Source organism: Orbicella faveolata, unplaced genomic scaffold (genome assembly GCF_042242905.1).
Source record: "Orbicella faveolata isolate gen_17 unplaced genomic scaffold, um_ofav_v1 contig_34, whole genome shotgun sequence".
Classification (NCBI taxonomy): domain Eukaryota; kingdom Metazoa; phylum Cnidaria; class Anthozoa; order Scleractinia; family Merulinidae; genus Orbicella; species Orbicella faveolata.
Window position 1 is genome coordinate 20,615,750 of NW_028301563.1, and position 19,251 is coordinate 20,635,000.

Here is a 19,251-nt window from a genome sequence, read left to right on the forward strand (position 1 = left end):
CTACCAAACGGCGCAAAATTAAATTCACTTTTACATGCAGACGATTTAGTCATATTGTCAAGATCAAAAATGGGACTGCAAAATTGCCTTGACACCCTATCATCCTATTGCAGTACATGGATGGTAAGTATCAAACCAAAAAAAAACAAAGTTATGATCTTTCAAAAACATGCTAAGAAATGTATACAGTCTAATTTTCATATCGACAATGAGTCTCTTGAAATTGTTCAAAATTATACTTATTTGGAAACACTCATTTCTTCGACGGGTAACTTTTCATTGGCACTTGATAAATTGAAAGAAAAGGCCATTCACGCCCTTTTCAGTCTTAGAAAACACACAAATTTCAGCAAACTGCCTCCATTCCTAGCGAATAAAATTTTCTACGCAATGATCTCCCCAATTTTGACATATAACAGTGAACTGGGGTACATATGCAAAATCTGATCTCAAGTCTTGGGACAGTTCCCAGATCGAAAAAAACGCATCTCCAATTCTGTAAACGTTATTTAGAGGTAAGCAATAAGGCATCCAATGTAGCATGTAGAGCTGAACTTGGTGGGTTTCCTCTCATTATAGTTATCAATCAGAAAATCATGAATTACTCCTCATATCTTCTAAGTAAGGATAATTGCTCTATTGTTAAACAAATCTTTCTCATGTCGCGAGATCTTCATCACGCTGGTAAAAATAGTTATTATTCTAATATTATAAGTATGTCTGAATATTATGATTTCCCTTGTTTTGATCTTACGTACTTAACTAACGCTAGAATAAAACATTATGTTGGCCTAAAGCAACAAAAGTATATTTTATATTGGCAACATACCATGCAAAACTCTTTCAACACTTTTATGAACGATTATACACCCTCCTCTTATTTAGGCCTAACAAGCAAACTAAGCGAAAGAAAAGAACTAGTGAAATTTAGGATAGGCAATCACAAACTAAGGATTGAGACTAGTAGATATGATCAAATTCCAAGGGTTAACAGACTCTGCCCTATTTGTGCATGTAATCAAATTGAAGACGAATCTCACTTTTTTGTATATTGCAAGAAATACTCTTTTCTAAGAAAAAAATTTTATAAAAAAATAGAACATATCATTCCGACTTTTAAACAATTATCTTCGTGACAAGCCATTGGCGAACGTATGACTTCTTCAAATCATTATATTAATATTCAATTAGCAAAATTTATATCATCTTGCTTTGATTTACGCAATATTCTACTTTCAAATCAAACCAATGTAACGTGATTGCGATATCATAACGTTATTATATGATCACGATATTCGTTACTGTTTTAGTTTTAGGTTACTAAAGCTTTTGCAACACTGTATGTATTTATGGTCATGCAAATACAGCTAGTTGTTGTTGTTATAGAAGCAAGTAGCTGATGCCTTGTTCCTTAGCCATTTGTCTGGGGAAATTAGTACCGAATTGTGGGTAGAGTCTTTCATATTTTTAAAATTTTTTTGCTATTTTCATTTACTTTACCTATAAATTGTATCTAAAATGCCCTGTATAGTGAAAATAAAAGAATTGCATTGAATTGAATTGGAATTGAAGACACTGATTTACGAAAGCTTGTGTATTACATTGTAGCACCTATCAACTGACCAAAATTATTTTAAAAAGGAGCAGCTACGTTATAATGAACTCAAAACATGGGAATACCAATGGTCATAAGGACAACTTTATTTTAGCAATAGAATATTCAGCTGTTTACAGTGATCCGATTTTATTACGAAAATGGTTAATTTATGCACTTACTTGTTGTTAATAAATTGGCTTGCCCACGCCTGGTGATTCGACAGTTGTTACCTTAAATCAACAACTGGTCCATGCTTTAGCGTTCATTATCAAGTTATGATACACTTGGGAGGTTTGAAAAGAGGCGTAAGAGTTGCTTGGGGCGATGACTGATCGAGAGTACTGAATCCTAGTTCCTTGAAGGTAGAGTTGACTTTAACTCCAGAAGCTGGGGTTGCTTTCGACTATCGCCTTAACCAACTCTTACGCTTCTTTTTATGCTCTCCAAACTTTTTGCGTGTACCATAATAACTCGATAAATTTACTATGGTCAATTGTGAGTCCGTGAATTTGATTGGCTCTATTACCGTTTTCTATCGGCTGTCAATCTCGAGCCCTGAGTCTCTCCGGCTCGGTCAGCGGTTGACCGAGTGGAAGGGACTCTGGGCTCGAGATTCATTGGCTTTAAGAAGACAGTTGCACTCGTGATTTTTTCTACGCGCATCAGTGGACATCGCATTACCTTTGAATTGTCTGATTTAACACAATAAAACAGTTCTTTTCTACGAGTAAGGAGCCATGGACTCCTGACGAGTTACTTGACATTTTTTTGTGCAATTGGACTATGGTAAATTTATACTTAACAATTAGACTACTCGCCCTCGTTTTCTCGGCCTAAGAACACAACGCAATGTCCCCGATCAGGGCTCGAACCCGAACTGCTCTATCCGGAGACGAGCGCACTAACCATATATGAGGTCGCCGCGCCACCCACCGTGTTGGGTGGCGCGGCGAAACAAGACACTTTACCCTCACAGCGCCTCTCTCAAATGGGATCTGGCGAACTTAATGCTGGGGTAACCCTGCGATGGACTAGCATGCCGTGCCGGTGAAAGTAGAAATACTTCTAGGCGCTTCATGCTACAGAAACCAGGATTAGGTCCGGCCTGATGAGCGCTTGGCTCCACTGCAGACTTTACCAAGCTACCCTCGTTTTCTAAGAGCTATAGTCAAGAAGGCGCGGCCGTAGAAAACTCGGGCTCGTAGTCTAAATGTTAAATGGTGCATTTTTACGTAAAGGGTGAGCTTTGTCGACGTCATAGTTTACGTTTTTCCTTATTGACATGCGACTTTGCACAGAAAAGGCATCATGCTAGACACAAATTGACTTCAAACATTTAGAGCTTTTGAAACTTAGTAATTAGCAAAACTTTTGGCTCTTTGAGTGTAATATTTGCCTTTTCACTTTCAGAACTGATACTTTTGTAGCTTGATAAGAACTGAATCGCTTATGCTACTGAAACAAATATTGTAAACAAAGATTCCTCTACGCTGAATTTGACTGTGCGGCCTTGCTAGCTATATGTTAGAAATTAGTTTTTAGATCCAAGTTCCATGAATTGCTATCTTTAATTGTTTAGCTGTATCAGAAACAAAGGATTTCAGAGAAGTCCAACAAGAGGCCCAGTAATATCAGTCCTTGTGAGTCTGATAAAACACTTCTACTTCATGAGGCTGGAAGTTATAACTTCCTGCAAGCACGCTTCTTGTATCACTAGAGCCATACCTGTAGCCCGCCAGTTGGACGTACGTATTGCCCAAGTTGCTGTAAGAATTCGTGTTGGAGCCTGCAGAATTGGCGATGTAAATATCGTGTCCGCCGCCGAATGTTGGACCGTAGCCGCTATTTCCATATATGGCGTTGTCGGAGTCTTTAACGTGAAGCTTGAATGGTCCCAGTCCATAATGATTTTTAAATGAGAATATGAAGCTGTCGGTTGAGTCTCTGTAGGAACCGCCAGAATCTATAACATAAATGAATAAGGAAAGTGATCTAAATTTGAAGAGTGAAGTCAAGTAACCTCGAACCACTTCTCGTAAGATTCCAAAGGTTGACCAAAGTGACACAACGGACACCAGGCAATGTTTAATTTAACAATTATAGGTAACTATTTCATTACAGGGGATTTCATTTGAGTCTTGAATAGTAATTGGTTTGCAACACTATACGACTTGCTTAAAAAAACTCGCGCCACTTTTTTATCCAATAAGAAGTAAAACCAAGACCAATTGTGACTCCCTCGCACACGTTTTCCCGCGCTTTGCCGTTAGCCACGTGAAATAACTTCCAGACATAAAGTCAATCTTAGACTCCCCTGCATTAGAACGAATTGGGGAAAACAAAGAACTGCCTATCACGCTGTTAATGATTTTAATTCTCTCAGCTAGATAATACGAGACTCTACTAATGTAAATATTTTTAAGAGACAGGTTTTTAATTTTTTAACTTAATCAAGTGTTTTATAAATTTCATATTTTTAGTTCTATTAATTAGTATTAATCTTTGAGGTCCTTTTCGACAACCACATATACGTGAAAAAGTTTCCTCAATAAAGATTATTATTTATTCATTCACTTGATTGCCTGCGTTCTTTTTGATTGGCTAGAGTGATTTCTTTGGTTTTGGTTTTACGACACTTGTTTGAAAGCCGCTCTATTCTACAGTTATGAGATAGCCAACTGACTCTGTGCCTCGTTGGTTTTTTATCCTGCACCTCATATACAGTGCTTTCTTATAGGATGATTGATATTTAGCCTTACAGCCGTTACTCGTTTACCGGTTATCTATCACATTGTACTTACGCCAGTCTCGGTCAGTGTATCCTCCAAATATATATTCTCCCACTCTAATAAATGTCACCGTGGGTCCCAAGCTATTACACTGGGAGTGAAACGTACTGGAACTCCAGCCATGATCAGTAGCTCTGTAACACAGTTTCCACTTGGAGGGCAGTGTGGACACAGGATCCAGCCAACCTTTGAGAAGCTCCCAATACTCAGTTTTGTTAAGAAGGATTTCTGATGGCTCAAAATCGGGTCCTGTCAGTTAATAAGAATGAAACCATGCCCGTTAAAAAAAGGTATGCATGGCATGAGGTGTAGAGTGACGCGGAGTTTACTCTGTTTGACCAACTAAACAGGAACATTTCGGATACACAGTGGACGCAGAGTTTATCAGCGGCAAAACGAAAGATTGTGCACGGTCGTGGACCTTCAACACAAATCTTGATACCTTTGAAGTTTGCCGGGATTCATGTAATATATCAAGCTCGAAAGACCGTGTTTGACCACGTTCCAAACACCGAGAAGAGAGTCGAAAATAGGAGGCGCAGCGGAGTATTTATGTTGGCAAAACACTGTCCTCATGCAGTGTTTGATAAATCTTCTCAATCTAAACTTCGAAATCGAAATCGAAACTGAAGAGAAAAATCTATGCTAATTAACATTAGATATTCAAACACCGTCAGGGTCATGATTTCCTTTGTTTAAACTTGATGAATTATTAATAAGCTTGAGAAAATCATTTCCGTCTTTCAACTATTACACTGCAAAACAATCGTATTTTTTGCGAACGCGAGCGACGCGGTCAATATTCGAACGAAAGGTCTGGAGCGAGTGTACAAACGGCGAGGAGAAACAGAAGCAATAACAGTTGAAATCGCCTGTCCATCACAATAGGAGGGTATAAAAGATAATAAATTATGCGGGTGAATTAATTTTCCGAGTATTTGGATCCCTCCTTACCTTCACATGTTGGTTCTTCTTCAGTCCAGTTTCCAATTTCATTACAAACTCTGACAAATGGTCCTCGAAGCCAGTAGCCTTTGTTGCATCTGTACGTGACATTTTTGCCTTCCCACAATTCATTTCCTATCCAGTAACCGTTCTCAAGAGGAGCAGGTTCGTCGCACATACGATAACCTGGAGAAAGAAAACAAACTTTAAATGATGCGAAGGCTCTCTTCCCGGTTCAATACATACAATACAAAGAATTTAAGCAGCACTTGTAAAACGGAAACCTGAGGCATATAAAAATAATGTAGGTGAAAATAAATTCACCATTCCCAGTTGTGTGCATTTGCTCACTGATCTTAAGGACCTATTCCATTATCCACTTTGCTTTGCACAGTGCTGACCAGCCAAAGAAGGACGGAACAACTGTCCACTACTAGGCTTGTAGATACCTGAGCTAGTGTAGAGAGCTGAGTCAATTTGCACTAGGATAATCACAGAATTCAGTTCTTACATGCTGGTACAACATTACTCCAGTTGCCATTTTCCAAGCACAGTCTGCTTGTAGGTCCTTCCAAGCGGTATCCTGCGTCACAAGCGAAGATAACCATCTCTCCTGCCCAGTAATTCTTTCCAATCTTGTAACCGTGCACAGGAACACCAGGGTCTCCACATCCCACAAGTTCTGGCAAGTTTAAAACAAACATCAAACTTGGTAAGTCAAGAATGTCGAAGATCTTATACAGTCCAAATGTCTTCCTGTGAGTGCCATGGTTCTAGACTGGTACCTATATCGGGGATAAAAATCTAAAGGTTCCCTTAGGATTAGTCGGAGAGAATAAAACTTTAAAAATAAGAAAGATGAGAATTACTCACAAATGTTCACGGCTATCAAGAGGCCCTGCGCCTAAGAAACGACCGATGATTTCCGGCTACAAAATAAAGTCGGCCGGTTTTTATCTCCCAAGAAGAGGTTACCGAATACTATTTAAAAATGAATTTCTTTTGTTTCAGTTTCGCTTTAAACCAAAAATATCGAGCCGCAAACTTTTTCCGTCTGATAGCAGCAAAATCAGGCCGAAAATAAGGCCCCGCAAAATACTGTTCAGAAATTACTATCGCGACGCAAAATAATGAGAAAACTACACAGTGTTGAAGAAAAAGGCCTTTTAATGCAATATCATTCGATAAACATCAAAAAACTGCCGAAGCGATTAAAAAATAAAGTTTCAAATGTTGCATACTAAATTAGATGGAGCGTTGGAGCTGATTTTAAAATAATTATTTCTCAAAAGTTCAACGCTTTTGAAAGCAATCACAGTGATGAATTAGACATTGGAGGGATACACATCACGTCTCTGGAAAAACATTTTTCGGCCAAAGTATATTGACCTTGTACAAAGCGTTCAAAGTTACCGTGTTTACCGTTATCCTGCTACTTCGGCGAAACACTTCTCTTTTGCCAATACGGCCGTGGATAGCGTGTTAAACGCCACTTTAAACCTTGCTAGGCATTCAAAGACCATCTTGAGTAGAAGGATGTAGAATTGAAAGAGAAAGGAAGATGAAAAATACGCAGAAAAAGAAAATAATTCGAAATTACCGTCTGCTAACGAAAGTTGAATCTGGAAAATGTCGTCGTGTGACAGCGGCCATTGACGTCATTTGTCACGTCAAGTCGCAAGAGCGTGGGAAAACGAGTCTGCAATGTCCTTTGGGCGGTCAGCGGCTGGGGATCTAGTCGTGACCCCATAACTCAGATCACACTGCGGCCAAAACGGTGTGGCGGTTGGGGAAGTTTTTCTTTTTGAGTGACCATCATTTTTGAAAGATAACATACCAATGTTCCACTAAACGTCTTCTGGCCGGGAAAAATTGTTTCCCTATTTGTGCATTCGTTTGGATTCCGCCGCTATTTGTACAAATAGAGACCTTAAGCAAACACTTGAGTCGGTTAGGTGGAGGCGGCGATGGCCGCGCGGGAGTTGGGTTGAGACCGCCTCCTCTTGGCGCGAAATTAGAATATTAAGCTTTCGTAGAAGCGGCGGCGAGCAACGGCTGTTTTGCTTTCGTTTTCAGTTGTCCAATTTGACTTTGTTCGTGGATTTTACGAGCATAATGGCAACTTTTCGAGAAGTCCGAGACCTTCTAGCTGTTGCATGCTTTGAGGACATCATAGACGAGGATGAATTTCTGTTGCTGAGGGATCTACACACGTCGAAAAATCTTTACTTTCCTTACGAAGACTGAATCAGCCTTTTCTTTACTAGTGCAACCAAGGTCACTGGCCTCTGCCTCCTCCCATTTTTCTGATATTTCTTCCATCAGAATATCCATCTCGTTATCTTCGATGTCAACTCCACTCAGTTTCGCCTGACTGTGATGTTTTCGTTTCGCCTTGAATTTGTCCAGTAGTAGTTTGAAATGTTCCTGTACGTTTTTCCGCTTCACCTGAAACTTCACGGAGGTTTCGTCATTCAGACGATCCGTGATGGCATTCCATACTTTTCCTCGATCTACAGTCCTTGGTTTGAAGATCCATGGTTCTGAAGTTCTGACTTCTTTCGCTAGGATCAAATCATGTGCTTCTGTCCACTCCATGATCGAGCTAGATGAGAGAAAACAAAAGCTTATTAAAAACAGGTCCTGTCTAACGATTCACCTTTCGGAAATATTCCAAAGTTATAGAGACAAATTGGAAGAACAAAATAGCATTTTGTACCAGCAAGTACTTGCAATCTAAAGTTTTAAAGTCTACAAGACGTGAACATCACTCGGAACAATGTGAATCCAGGAAACTCACCCATTTCTTTTGCTTTTCTCTCCTTCGCTTGCCATCTTTCTTCTTCACTCACACCTCCAATGTGAAGTGAGATTTTCGCTGTAAAGCAAACGAAATATCAAATATTTGCAAAAAAAAAAAAAATACGAAGAGACGTGTCAAAAAACATTTTTAACTTTATAAAAGAGTTTCTGTGTATTTTAGGTGCTACAAATGGGAAAATAAAGCGACCGTCTCTCGAGGCGGCCAAACCTACCTTTCTCGCCGCCGCCACTGTTGGAAGACGCGGGCAACACTCAACGTGATTATGCTAATTAGCTCGAGAGCGGGAAATTTTACTTCCGGTTGGCGTCCACCTCGCCGCCTCCAGTGTTTGCTTAAGGTCTCTAATGACGTCAATGGCCGCTGTCACGCGACGACATTTTCGAGATTCAACTTTCGTTAGCAGATGGTAATTTCGAGTTATTTTCTTTTTCTGCGTATTTTTCATCTTCCTGTCTCTTTCAATTCTACGTCCTTCTACTCAGGATGGTCTTTGAATGCCTAGCAAGGTTTAAAGTGGCGTTTAACACGCTATCCACGGTCGTATTGGCAAAAGAGAAGTGTTTCGCCGAAGTAGCAGGATAACGGTAAACACAGTAAGGCCCAGTTCAGACGCCGAACTTTTCATGAGCCGAACCAAATACATTGAATTAAGTACATGAAAAGTTCGGCGTTTGAATCAATTAAGAGCGGCTATTTGAATTTGGAACGGCCCAGCCGTTCTTCCCGACTAGCTCAGCCGGGAATTTCGGCTTTGGAACGGCTTTGATTCAGACGTCAAACTTTTCATGAGCCGAACCTAATGCATAAATTATTATAACGTATTTTACTAGCAGTTTTCACTTTGCCTGGAAATCGCCGACATTTCGATGTGAGTTTGGTTTAAACTAAATAAAGTTCAGCGAATTGAGTTCGACGTCTGAATCGACAGGTGTACTTTTGATATTAAATTTGGGTCGGTCCAAATTCGAATTAAGTTCGGCTCATGAAAAGTTCGGCGTCTGAACTGGGCCTAACTTTCAACGCTTTGTACAAGGTCAATATACTTTGGCCGAAAAATGTTTTTTCAGAGACGTGATGTGTATCCCTCCAATGTCTAATTCATCACTGTGATTGCTTTCAAAAGCGTTGAACTTTTGAGAAATAATTATTTTAAAATCAGCTCCAACGCTCCATCTAATTTAGTATGCAACATTTGAAACTTTATTTTTTAATCGCTTCGGCAGTTTTTTGATGTTTATCGAATGATATTGCATTAAAAGGCCTTTTTCTTCAACACTGTGTAGTTTTCTCATTATTTTGCGTCGCGATAGTAATTTCTGAACAGTATTTGCGGGGCCTTATTTTCGGCCTGATTTTGCTGCTATCAGACGGAAAAAGTTTGCGGCTCGATATTTTTGGTTTAAAGCGAAACTGAAACAAAAGAAATTCATTTTTAAATAGTATTCGGTAACCTCTTCTTGGGAGATAAAAATCGGCCGATTTTATTTTGTAGCCGGAAATCATCGGTGGTTTCTTAGGCGCAGGGCCTCTTAATAGTGCAGAAGATTGATGTGTATTACATTAAACTTCCAGTTCTCTTTCACTGACTATTTTTGAAAACTTGGTTTAATATCATTGATGTCAATACGGTTCATTGCAGTGTGCCTAACGCCGATTTCAAGTTATGTGTTTGATCCCCGAGACCAAGTTCCCCCACCGCTGATCAAGGGGGACGCAGCCTCAAGAAACGAGTTGAAAAACCTCTTTGTTATCAAAAAGCTGCACATGCGCATTATTATTTTACAGCACCTTTGACAAGCTAGATATATTGCGTTGCTTGTGTACCTGCAGTGGTAGCAATCTCTGCCGTGCCGTTCTCGTAGTTTCTAAAGAAACACTTGTACACGCCTTGATCAGAGGGACTGAAGCTTGGAATAATAAGCTCTCCCTTGACTTCATCAGCAGTCTTTGTGGTTGTGTTGGTAGAAACCACCATTCCATTCTTACTCCACTCCAGATTGGGCACGGGGGACCCCCGGGCAGCACACTGTAGTGTAACTTTGTCATTCGCCTTTGTTACCGTGACGACAGAAGGTGGTGCAGTGGTAATAACAGGAGCAACTGATATTGAGGTGATCATAACGAAAAAGAAATAAAACTGAGAAAAAAGTCTGCAATGAATGAAACTTTGGTAATGCATTTCAAACGAAATTAAACGCTAAGAAACAACGTGTTATTTTGAAATCATTATATATCACGCAATTAATGCTGTGTTTATCTATACCCAGGCCAGATGTGACTAGTTTCATAATAGTTTAGAATAAACGTTAGGCTTTACAAGTGCTGACTACAACACACAGAGAGCTGTCAAACAAAGATGTAGATACGCAACATCAACCGTAATATTTCTATCTTGATAAGGATGTCAAGATTACATCGAAACGTCGTTTCCTAGCATTTATTTTCATTTTCAAACAAATTAAGTATTCACTCTTAGCTTTTGGTTGATTTTAAAACTGAAAAATACTACTTTAGTATTACATGCTTGGGAATAAGGAAATCAAAACTCTCTTTTGCCGGCGCACAGACTGTGTTGGAGTGCCTTACGGAAAAATATTCGGTCTCAGGTCATGGCATTTGGACTGACAACCGAGACTGAACAAATTGTTTTCGCTGCCTCTCACGTGAAGTATGACATGACATTGTGGTTTGATTTTGCACTTGATTAAGCAATATATTCCACCTAACCGTCTAGAGCTCACATAAAGAGGTTTGGAAATCAATTATATAAAATTCAGGGAATGCCAAGTCTAAACAAAAACAACTTGTTTAAAAACAGTCAAATACGGTCCTTAACACTTTCTCCACTTACGAACAGGGTTTACGACAAGCACGATCAGTGCATAGACATGGCCCAAATGGTTTTCTCCCCGGCACATGTAAGGTCCTTTGTCTTCTCGCCGAGTATCCTTGATCACCAAATCTTTTCCAGTCACCACGTGACGGTCAACAGGTAACGGTCGGAATGACCGAGTCCATTCTATCTTTGGCGGGGGATAAGCGAAGATTTTGCACGTCAAAGTCGTCTCCCAGGTTTCGTACCCCTTGTGGTAGATCTCAGGCGCTGTAACGAATCTCGGGGGGACTGTGACAAATAATAAAGTCGTTTTGAAGCAGAAATCAGTCAAAAGTTCAACAATTAGGCAGTCTTTACTTGTAGATGAGAGTATCGTCCAGACCGAGAAAATGTTGACGTTATGTGTGAAAAAAGAAAGCTTTTTTTTTCTAATAGAGCGGTTTTCAATTGAGGCTCGTAAAACTAAAACCAAACCAATTACTTAGTAATTAGACTACTCAGCCAATTTCGGCAGTATCAACACCAAAAGCAAAACCAAATTAATTGCCCGATTACTTTCGACACTCAATTAAAAACCGCTCTAATCCACTTTAAATGACACAATCAATTTTCCAAGAGTACAACTTTACACACAAGGTTAGACGTTTTAATACTGGGACAATTCATAATTCTTCTTAAGAATTCTTGTTAATTTGGACTTTTTTTGTGAAAAAAATTGTTTTATTTTAACAACATTAACTACGTAAAGAACAATTCATTTTTATTCAAAATTAGTCTTTTTTACCTTCAACTACAATTTTGACAGTGGTAGAGTCGAAACCCAAAAAGTTCCTGGCCTCGCATCTGTACAAGCCTCGATCACCGAATTGAATACCGGGAAATGTCAACACTCCTGTCATTGCGTTATAGAGGCTATTGTCAAGCTTTTGATCGTTCTTGTACCACGTGATCTCTGGCTTAGGGTAGCCCCTGGAGGAGCAGGGAAAGGAGACATTGCTTCCTTCTTTTGTCGTAAAGCTGGATGGAAGCCCCTTTCTGATCTTTGGAATATCTAGAGTGTAGATAATGGAAGAAAGGAGATTGACTTGGCAGGACTTTTACTAGCCTTGTCTTTGTAATATGACTGGAGGGTTCTTTACAGTGGTGTAAATTAACAACGACCACTGCCCTACAGAAGCGTACAGGTCGTCCTAAAGAAGCGGAAAAGCGTGTGCGACAATGCCGAAAGCTATTATGGGTTTCAGTCGAGTTGCTTACTAACTAATGTCCAGTGCTACAGTAATAAAAGGCCCAAAAGTCGCTCTCCACGCATGCTAACAAACAACAAAGGCTATTACTACAAACTACGAAGAATAAACACATCTAGCATAAAATTCTAATAGTTTCCCTGGCTCTTCCACGTTTAAGATCGTTTAGCAGACCGATCTTTCTAAACGCGTATTCTTTTTTTTTTACGAGACAATTTGAAAATGCGCTTTTTGCTAGATTGCTGAAGATCAGTCATTGACTCTCTTATATATTTAAGACACAGCAAAACCCGAGTCCCCGAATTGGACAATCGAACAGAACTGTACTTCTAAAGGTGCACCTACAAGGATGCTCCACGTCACTTACATGATGCGACGAGAGGACATGTTCACTAATTAAGTGGAAAGCGCATCATTTAAAGTAAGCAGGAGTAATGTCGCAATCCAATCGAAAGCGTAGTACCTGTGCAGACAGTAAAATAATCAAGTCTTACCTATATCTTCGATCAGCTTTGACGTGTTCCCGGCCAAAGCTTTTCCAGGCCTGCCGCGCGGTCCTTGCCGGCCCCTCTCTCCGGGGGGACCCCTCTTACCTGATTTTCCTATGTATCCTGGGCGACCACGCCGCCCCCGAAGGCCTTCCGGACCCTGGGGCCCACGAGCACCTTAAACCAGAACAACCGAGCGATCAGCCAGCGGTATGGTATCGTTATCAATTTGTGTATGTAAGCACACTGTACCCACCCCCCCTCCCCCCCCCCAATCAGTACCTATCAATGTGGTTACAAGTGTTTGTTACCACGTGATGTTGCATGAAAAGACCTGAAGCTATAAAAGGAAGAGTTAGTCGTGTCTATGGTTATGATTTGAAATTCAAAAAGTCTGGAAGACTTCTTCAAATTCTGCATGTCGTCATGTCTTAGAAAAATCGGTAAAACAGTCATCGCTATTTGGTCTCCCTTCAAGAAGTCACTTAATATCTTTGTCTTATTGTTTAAGAAGCATTCCGTGTACAAGCGGAGTTACTTTGCACACGGGCTGCCCAAGCTCTCAATGTTATCCTTTTTTTTTCCTTTTTATGCGAACGTTCAGGCTAACGTGACATATGGCATGTACTATTACATAACGACCGCGGAATTTGACCACGCGAAACATGACTCTCGCCTTGCAGCATATGGCGGTGTTGTGTTACAACGGTTTGAATTTATAAAGGTTTGTATGGGAATGCAACGGCTTTGCTTGAAAAGCCAATTATTCTTATATTTTGTGAATAAAATCTATTTACCCTGTTGCTGTGTTGTATTCTTTGTTGTTTGCCAGCTCCTCGGGCCGATCTAACGCGATTTCGGCGAGTTATCGTTCTGTGGGTTTCCACTACTAAAAGAAATAATAATAATAATAATAATAATACTTGTTACCATCGACCAATCAAAATCTTGGTGGGTTTGTCAAATAAATCACGAGGATACCCGGGGAGCATTTTGGTTTGCGTGTTGACAAATCGTTGCTGACTACCCCCGGTCGGGCTAATTATAGTGACCCAACGTACTATGCGAACCGCAAAAGCGGCAGGTATATTTTGCAGGGTGCAGGGTGCAGGTTGCAGGTTGAAATGTAATTATAACTGGAAAACCGCTGGCACTTGAAAGAACGTGCAGTTGGTAGAATTACCGTGACTGTTACATGATGCTGTTTACAGTCGCTCAGAAAGGTGGCTTCCACCTAAGTGCCAAACCGGCCGAAGCGATGGGAGGAGAGTATATTTCAATGATTTTAAGCCTGCAATTAATTATTGTTTTTCAAGAAACATCTGAAATATCATCTGAAATATCTGCCGAATTTGGTTTCTTCCCTGTGAGTACCAAAATGAAAGCACACTGAGCTTGCGCTAGTATATTCCGTCGGTTAAAATCTTATATTATTTCATTTCTTTGTTTATTTGCTTCATTTGTGATGGCAATCTTCTGTTGTTGAGGGAAGACTCGAGCCAAATCTGGAATCGATGGAGACATCTGTGGAGCGGCCATCCAGATGGCTTTGAAGAGATTTCACCAGTCTCTGCGTGTCGATCGATAAGTACTTATAGTGGATCGATCGTGTTTTCGATGGACATGAGAACATCGCCCAAACCAAGTGCGATCACAAACATGTTGGGAAGCGTACGAAGTCTCTGGTTTCTGTACACGGCGTAACAAGTTAGAAGATTGCCAAAGAAGGCCTAAATATTAATAACAGCGTGTTTTCACTACGTGAAAGAGGCGAACTACTTTATGTAAGAACCCCTGACGAGTATATAGGTTATTAATTATTTTTAGTGCCAGCGGTTTTTCAGTTATAATTAAATTTCAACCTGCAACCTGCACCCTGCACCCTGCAAAATATACCTGCCGCCGCAAAAGTGTCCTAACTTTTGTGACGCGGCTGTTTTCGAATTTGCAAGCGAAGCAATCTCGAAATAAATGTTTCGTAGCGAAGGCGTTGTGGACGGAATCGCGTAGCGAGTGAACTGACATGGAACTTCAACATCTCTTCTTCGATTCTATGGAGGAATTGAGCCGGCAGGGTTATTTTCAGTGGATTTATTCGCCTGGAGCGGCGGGCACTCCGGAAATCAGTGTCCGGCCTTGTCTTTCTTTTAGTAGTGGAAACCCACAGAACGATAACTCGCCGAAATCGCGTTAGATCGGCCCGAGGAGCTGGCAAACAACAAAGAATACAACACAGCAACAGGGTAAATAGATTTTATTCACAAAATATAAGAATAATTGGCTTTTCAAGCAAAGCCGTTGCATTCCCATACAAACCTTTATAAATTCAAACCGTTGTAACACAACACCGCCATATGCTGCAAGGCGAGAGTCATGTTTCGCGTGGTCAAATTCCGCGGTCGTTATGTAATAGTACATGCCATATGTCACGTTGCCTGAACGTTCGCATAAAAAAGGAAAAAAAGGATAAAATTGAAAGCTTGGGCCGCCTGTGCTTTGCAAACATTTTAGCACTGTTTCGTTCTCAAATGGAACAAAATGGTCGTGATAGTGTCCCGACTCACCTCTCATACAGATGACGTCTTGATCTGTACCATTGATAATCTTCGTTGTGACCTAGATAAGGAAAACAGTAATATGAAGAAATCTAGAGCAAAAACTGAAGTACGTCTTAAACGGGGAAGGCTTAAATTCTTTTCTATCTGGAAGAAAGTAATTTGGCATATGATTGGTCATTTACCGGGCATGTTCCCACTAAATTGATCGACTATTTAATCTTTTCTTTAGTTCTCGACTGAGTGATGAAATCATACTCTCTCGGGCGAACAGACTCACAACTCCACTGAAGTTAACCCTTCAACTATGACAATTGATCAGACTGCAAACACTGTCTAGTGTTATGGCATGATAAGATTTGTTCACCTGGAGTTAACGGTTTAGTCTTTACACTATCAGATTAGATAAAATGATTAAAAATTAAATGCATTCATACATATGATATATTTCAGATAGGTCTACCTTTGCAGAGGCTCCCAGTCCAAATAATTGGACACAAGCATTGTGGCAACTGCTGCAGCTTTTCGATCTTCCGAGGGATCCAACAGACCTTTGTCGTCGGTAAGTTTCATCTCGGTATTCCCCGGATTCAGGTTGATATTCTCTCAACGAGCCACTCTTACACTGAGAAACTTGCTCTTCTAATACTCTTACTTTATAAATGAGGCATCCGATGGAAACAAGACTGAATAAAATATTCACAACCACGGCAACAGTCAGGAAACTGTTACCTCGAGGTTTTACCGTCTCCATCGTTGAAAGTGTTCGCTGATTAAGCTGAACGTTCAGTGTTCTGGGGCTAAAGTAAAATCGAGATTAAGTCAGACAGGAATTAGTTTGTCTCGCTTGGACGTGCCCGGTGAATGATATTGGCACTTAAGGGGATTTTATCATGTTTCAAACCATCACTGCATGTGTTTGCGACCAAATAGCTTCCTTATCTCATTTAATAGATAAAGCCATTATAGCTTGTTTAAACTCTCAGGGCCAAGCTAATGGTAACAACGAAATAACCAAAGCAGCAAAATTACTAAAAAGTATGGCAAGTATTTCCATTTCAGATGTTTTAACTCACTATCACTTCCTTCTGCAGTGACATGTAACCTTTTGTCATCTAATATCTCATCAGAAGGTAACAGGCCTAACATCAAGCGAGGAAGTAGCGTTTTTGTAGTTCAGATCCTATAGGTTAATAACGCACTCGGTTTATGATGGAAAAACGAGAGTCAAATCAAAAGTAGCAGGAACATAAAACCATAAAGTGGCAAAAAAAGAAAAATCTGTCTAACCTAAGTCAAAGTTTTCAGGTAAACAGGGACGATTTGTCATATATAAATACACCTATGGTATGCAGTTTGTCTTCCTGTGTAGCTTAGTGGTTAAATCGTGACGTACACTGAGGAACTTGCAAGAGGATCAGGAGCACGTATTGCGCTTGCGCGGTATCGCGAATCAAGTTTGTGACGCACTTTCCAAACGTTGCCAATTTTATGGCCATTGTAAGTATCTAATTAGCTCATTCTCTGATTTTCAAGCTGGAACTCAACAAGTTCCGCTTGCACTTAAATGCTATTGGAACGAAATTTTTGTGTGTTTTTCTCTTGGGGACCGTTCATTTTTTATATGGTAGGGGGGGCTGGTGGGATTTGGGGGGGGGCCATACGAAAAAAATGGCTTTCGAGGGGGGGCCATCCCAAAAAAAAAAGGGAAAAAGGGGGGGTCACGTGAAATATTTTAGTAAAACTTTAAAACGGCATAATGTTTGAATATCAAAAAAATTGCTGTAGAATAAACATAGAAGGCAGGATACAAATTTATTACAAACTTTCCTTCTGCTTTAAAAAAACGTTTGGCGACAAAAAGCATTTGTAGCTACTGAAAAGAAGTATTTAACACTGTTATTTTCGAATGCAACTTTCACTGGCACTCATCTTCATCTTCGCTGTCGTCGAGTTCTTCGTCGCCGCTTGTGCTGCTATGGGAGTCTCTTTCACCAATGCTGCAAGAAGCAGCAATGCTTTCCGTCAGAGTGTACTCTTCAGGGTACGTGAAGGTGTAGACATAATCTCTGACTTCCTGCTCAAGGTTGGTGGTGATTCTGCTTCTTGCAGCATTGGTGAAATAATTCCCTTCCAAGAGCTGTGCGATGTATGGCCCATCTCTTCTAAATAACGACGTGGCAACATCCTCAACTTAAATACACTCTTCCGGGACGGCCGTTCTAGGAGGGTACACAAGGCATTGTGGAAGATCATTTCCTAGCGGGTTTCCAACACAGATTCCATAAATGGTTGGACGTTGTTTTCAGTCCGCTTCCTCTTTCTTTCATTTGACTTTCTGCGGTTTTCTTTTTTCCTTCTCCTTTTGTTGATGTGCTGTTTGAGTATGCCCTTGAATATGCTGTTATAATTGCTCTTCTTATTTTCTAGTGCTTCCATGTCCTGCGTGACCTTCGTCAACTTAGCTTCGATACATTTGATCTGTTTTACATTAAAACTGTGGGCAAATTCTTCGCCCTGCTTTAAAGCAAGCCCATTGGACTGAAAGAGTATGGAATCTAATCCCACATGCTGGAGAAAATAAGCATTACAGCCATCGTAGAAAACAGAGTGTCAAGCTGTGTACAATAGGATCGAATACTTTATGCTGACCATTCGCTGGTGGCAAAACTACCAATCACAGTCAAGAATTCTCGATCCGCCGAACGAGTATATAATACCAACCAAATATGCCAGGTGCGGAGTGTTGCCGAGCTTTGGTCTCTACCACTCCCTGTTATCGGCAACTGATGAGATCCAGAAGGATCGAAACCGCGGTATTGCCTGATCTACAAGGCTACGAGCCTCCTAACAAAAGAGGGACTATTAACAGTCTCAAGAAAACCTGACAACATCGCAAATAAAAGCAATGACAACCACAACGTGGAGCTGGATGAACAATCATAGGAAGAACTCTAAAATTCAGAGCTTTTGCCTGAACAAAACCACACAATATCATAAACAACACGTAAAACCGTCCACAGACTTGAGCGTGAACATCTACATTTGCAGTTCCAGAACGAACAAACTGGAAGGACAAAAAGCTCGATGAAATGGCAAGAAACATAAGAACGTGTCTCTAAGACAGACTGATAGCTTTCAACAAGGAAAGCTACAGCTATCTCTGGCGAAGCCGGACAAAGATAAATATGACACCCGTGATAAGAAGCAGCATAACGTGCAACAGTTAATCAAACAGCCGGGCCCGGCGTAATAATACAAAATGCAAGTAACCAACATGTTCACGGAATATTTCAAACTTTATCCCTCCAGAGCTAATATTTAGAGAGCTGAAAACATATCTTGAAATACAAATGAGCCAAAAAAACTAGCACGTGGCCAAAAACAGAGGTGTCAAACTCTACAAAGTACACGCGGACAACAGCGGAAACCACGCAGACCTATGACCTCTAACGGCTCTACTCTGGTGAAATGTCCTCCTAAAAACAGGATTATTGCTTAGCGAAATATTCAAAGATCTCGCTATCGTACAATACAAATGGCGCAGATCCTCAAAGATATACTAGTTCGAGCAGAACTCTCAAAGCGGCTATTACACGTGGATAGGAGTTGTGTAGGCCTGTCACCCCATTGTTATCACTCGAGAGGAACAGGCTGTGCAGCAAAATGTGTGGCATTGTTGCCAATAAGTATGCGATCGAATCGATGAGGCACCAGGGCCCCATGGATACATGTCAGCCCATGTGACACCCAGGCCAGGTAAGCAAGTCCATATTTATTTGTAAAATGTTCACACTTATTTGACTTCATGGGTATGTTGTGGTTTAAATTAAGTTTTGGCTAAAATTTTCAAACCAATTGGATTTTCATCTCTCCTTGTTCTGAATTATGACAATGAACTTGAGACATTGAATTTTAAGAAATTTTAAACCATAGATAAATTTAAACCACAACAAGTATGCTAGAATTT

General features: G+C 40.4%; 2 protein-coding genes and 1 long non-coding RNA gene across 3 annotated transcripts; 1 reads left to right on the top strand and 2 right to left on the bottom strand.

The window, feature by feature from the left end:
• Window positions 1–1,677: 1,677 nt before the first annotated feature.
• Window positions 1,678–16,035, bottom strand: LOC149105233 (uncharacterized). The gene is made up of 10 exons (XM_089299018.1): window positions 15,745–16,035; window positions 15,291–15,342; window positions 12,733–12,903; window positions 11,776–12,042; window positions 11,007–11,279; window positions 9,980–10,255; window positions 5,843–6,013; window positions 5,341–5,517; window positions 4,399–4,635; window positions 1,678–3,560 (listed from the first exon to the last, which is right to left on the bottom strand). Exons 1-10 carry the CDS (start codon window positions 16,033–16,035, stop codon window positions 3,229–3,231), a joined length of 2,247 nt encoding a protein of 748 aa, XP_089155144.1. The 3' UTR covers window positions 1,678–3,228.
• Window positions 6,481–8,271, bottom strand: LOC149105234 (uncharacterized). The gene is made up of 2 exons (XM_089299025.1): window positions 8,132–8,271; window positions 6,481–7,936 (listed from the first exon to the last, which is right to left on the bottom strand). Exons 1-2 carry the CDS (start codon window positions 8,164–8,166, stop codon window positions 7,537–7,539), a joined length of 435 nt encoding a protein of 144 aa, XP_089155151.1. The 5' UTR covers window positions 8,167–8,271; the 3' UTR covers window positions 6,481–7,536.
• LOC149105235 (uncharacterized) lies at window positions 13,909–16,561 on the top strand. Its single transcript, XR_016210141.1, has 2 exons — window positions 13,909–14,969; window positions 15,735–16,561. It is a non-coding gene; the product is annotated as an uncharacterized LOC149105235 (long non-coding RNA).
• Window positions 16,562–19,251: the final 2,690 nt, after the last annotated feature.

Bases quoted from the DNA above. Each gene is read 5' to 3' on its own strand.
- LOC149105234 (XM_089299025.1), bottom strand. From the start codon at position 8,166: ATGGCAAGCGAAGGAGAGAAAAGCAAAAGAAATGG. The intron at 7,937-8,131 runs GTGAGTTTCCTG...TCTCTCATCTAG, and splicing joins GAGAAAAGCAAAAGAAATGG to CTCGATCATGGAGTGGACAG.
- LOC149105233 (XM_089299018.1), bottom strand. From the start codon at position 16,035: ATGGAGACGGTAAAACCTCGAGGTAACAGTTTCCTGACTGTTGCCGTG. The intron at 11,280-11,775 runs GTAAAAAAGACT...TATTTGTCACAG, and splicing joins TGTCAAAATTGTAGTTGAAG to TCCCCCCGAGATTCGTTACA. The intron at 10,256-11,006 runs GTAAGTGGAGAA...CCTCAATATCAG, and splicing joins GCTTGTCGTAAACCCTGTTC to TTGCTCCTGTTATTACCACT.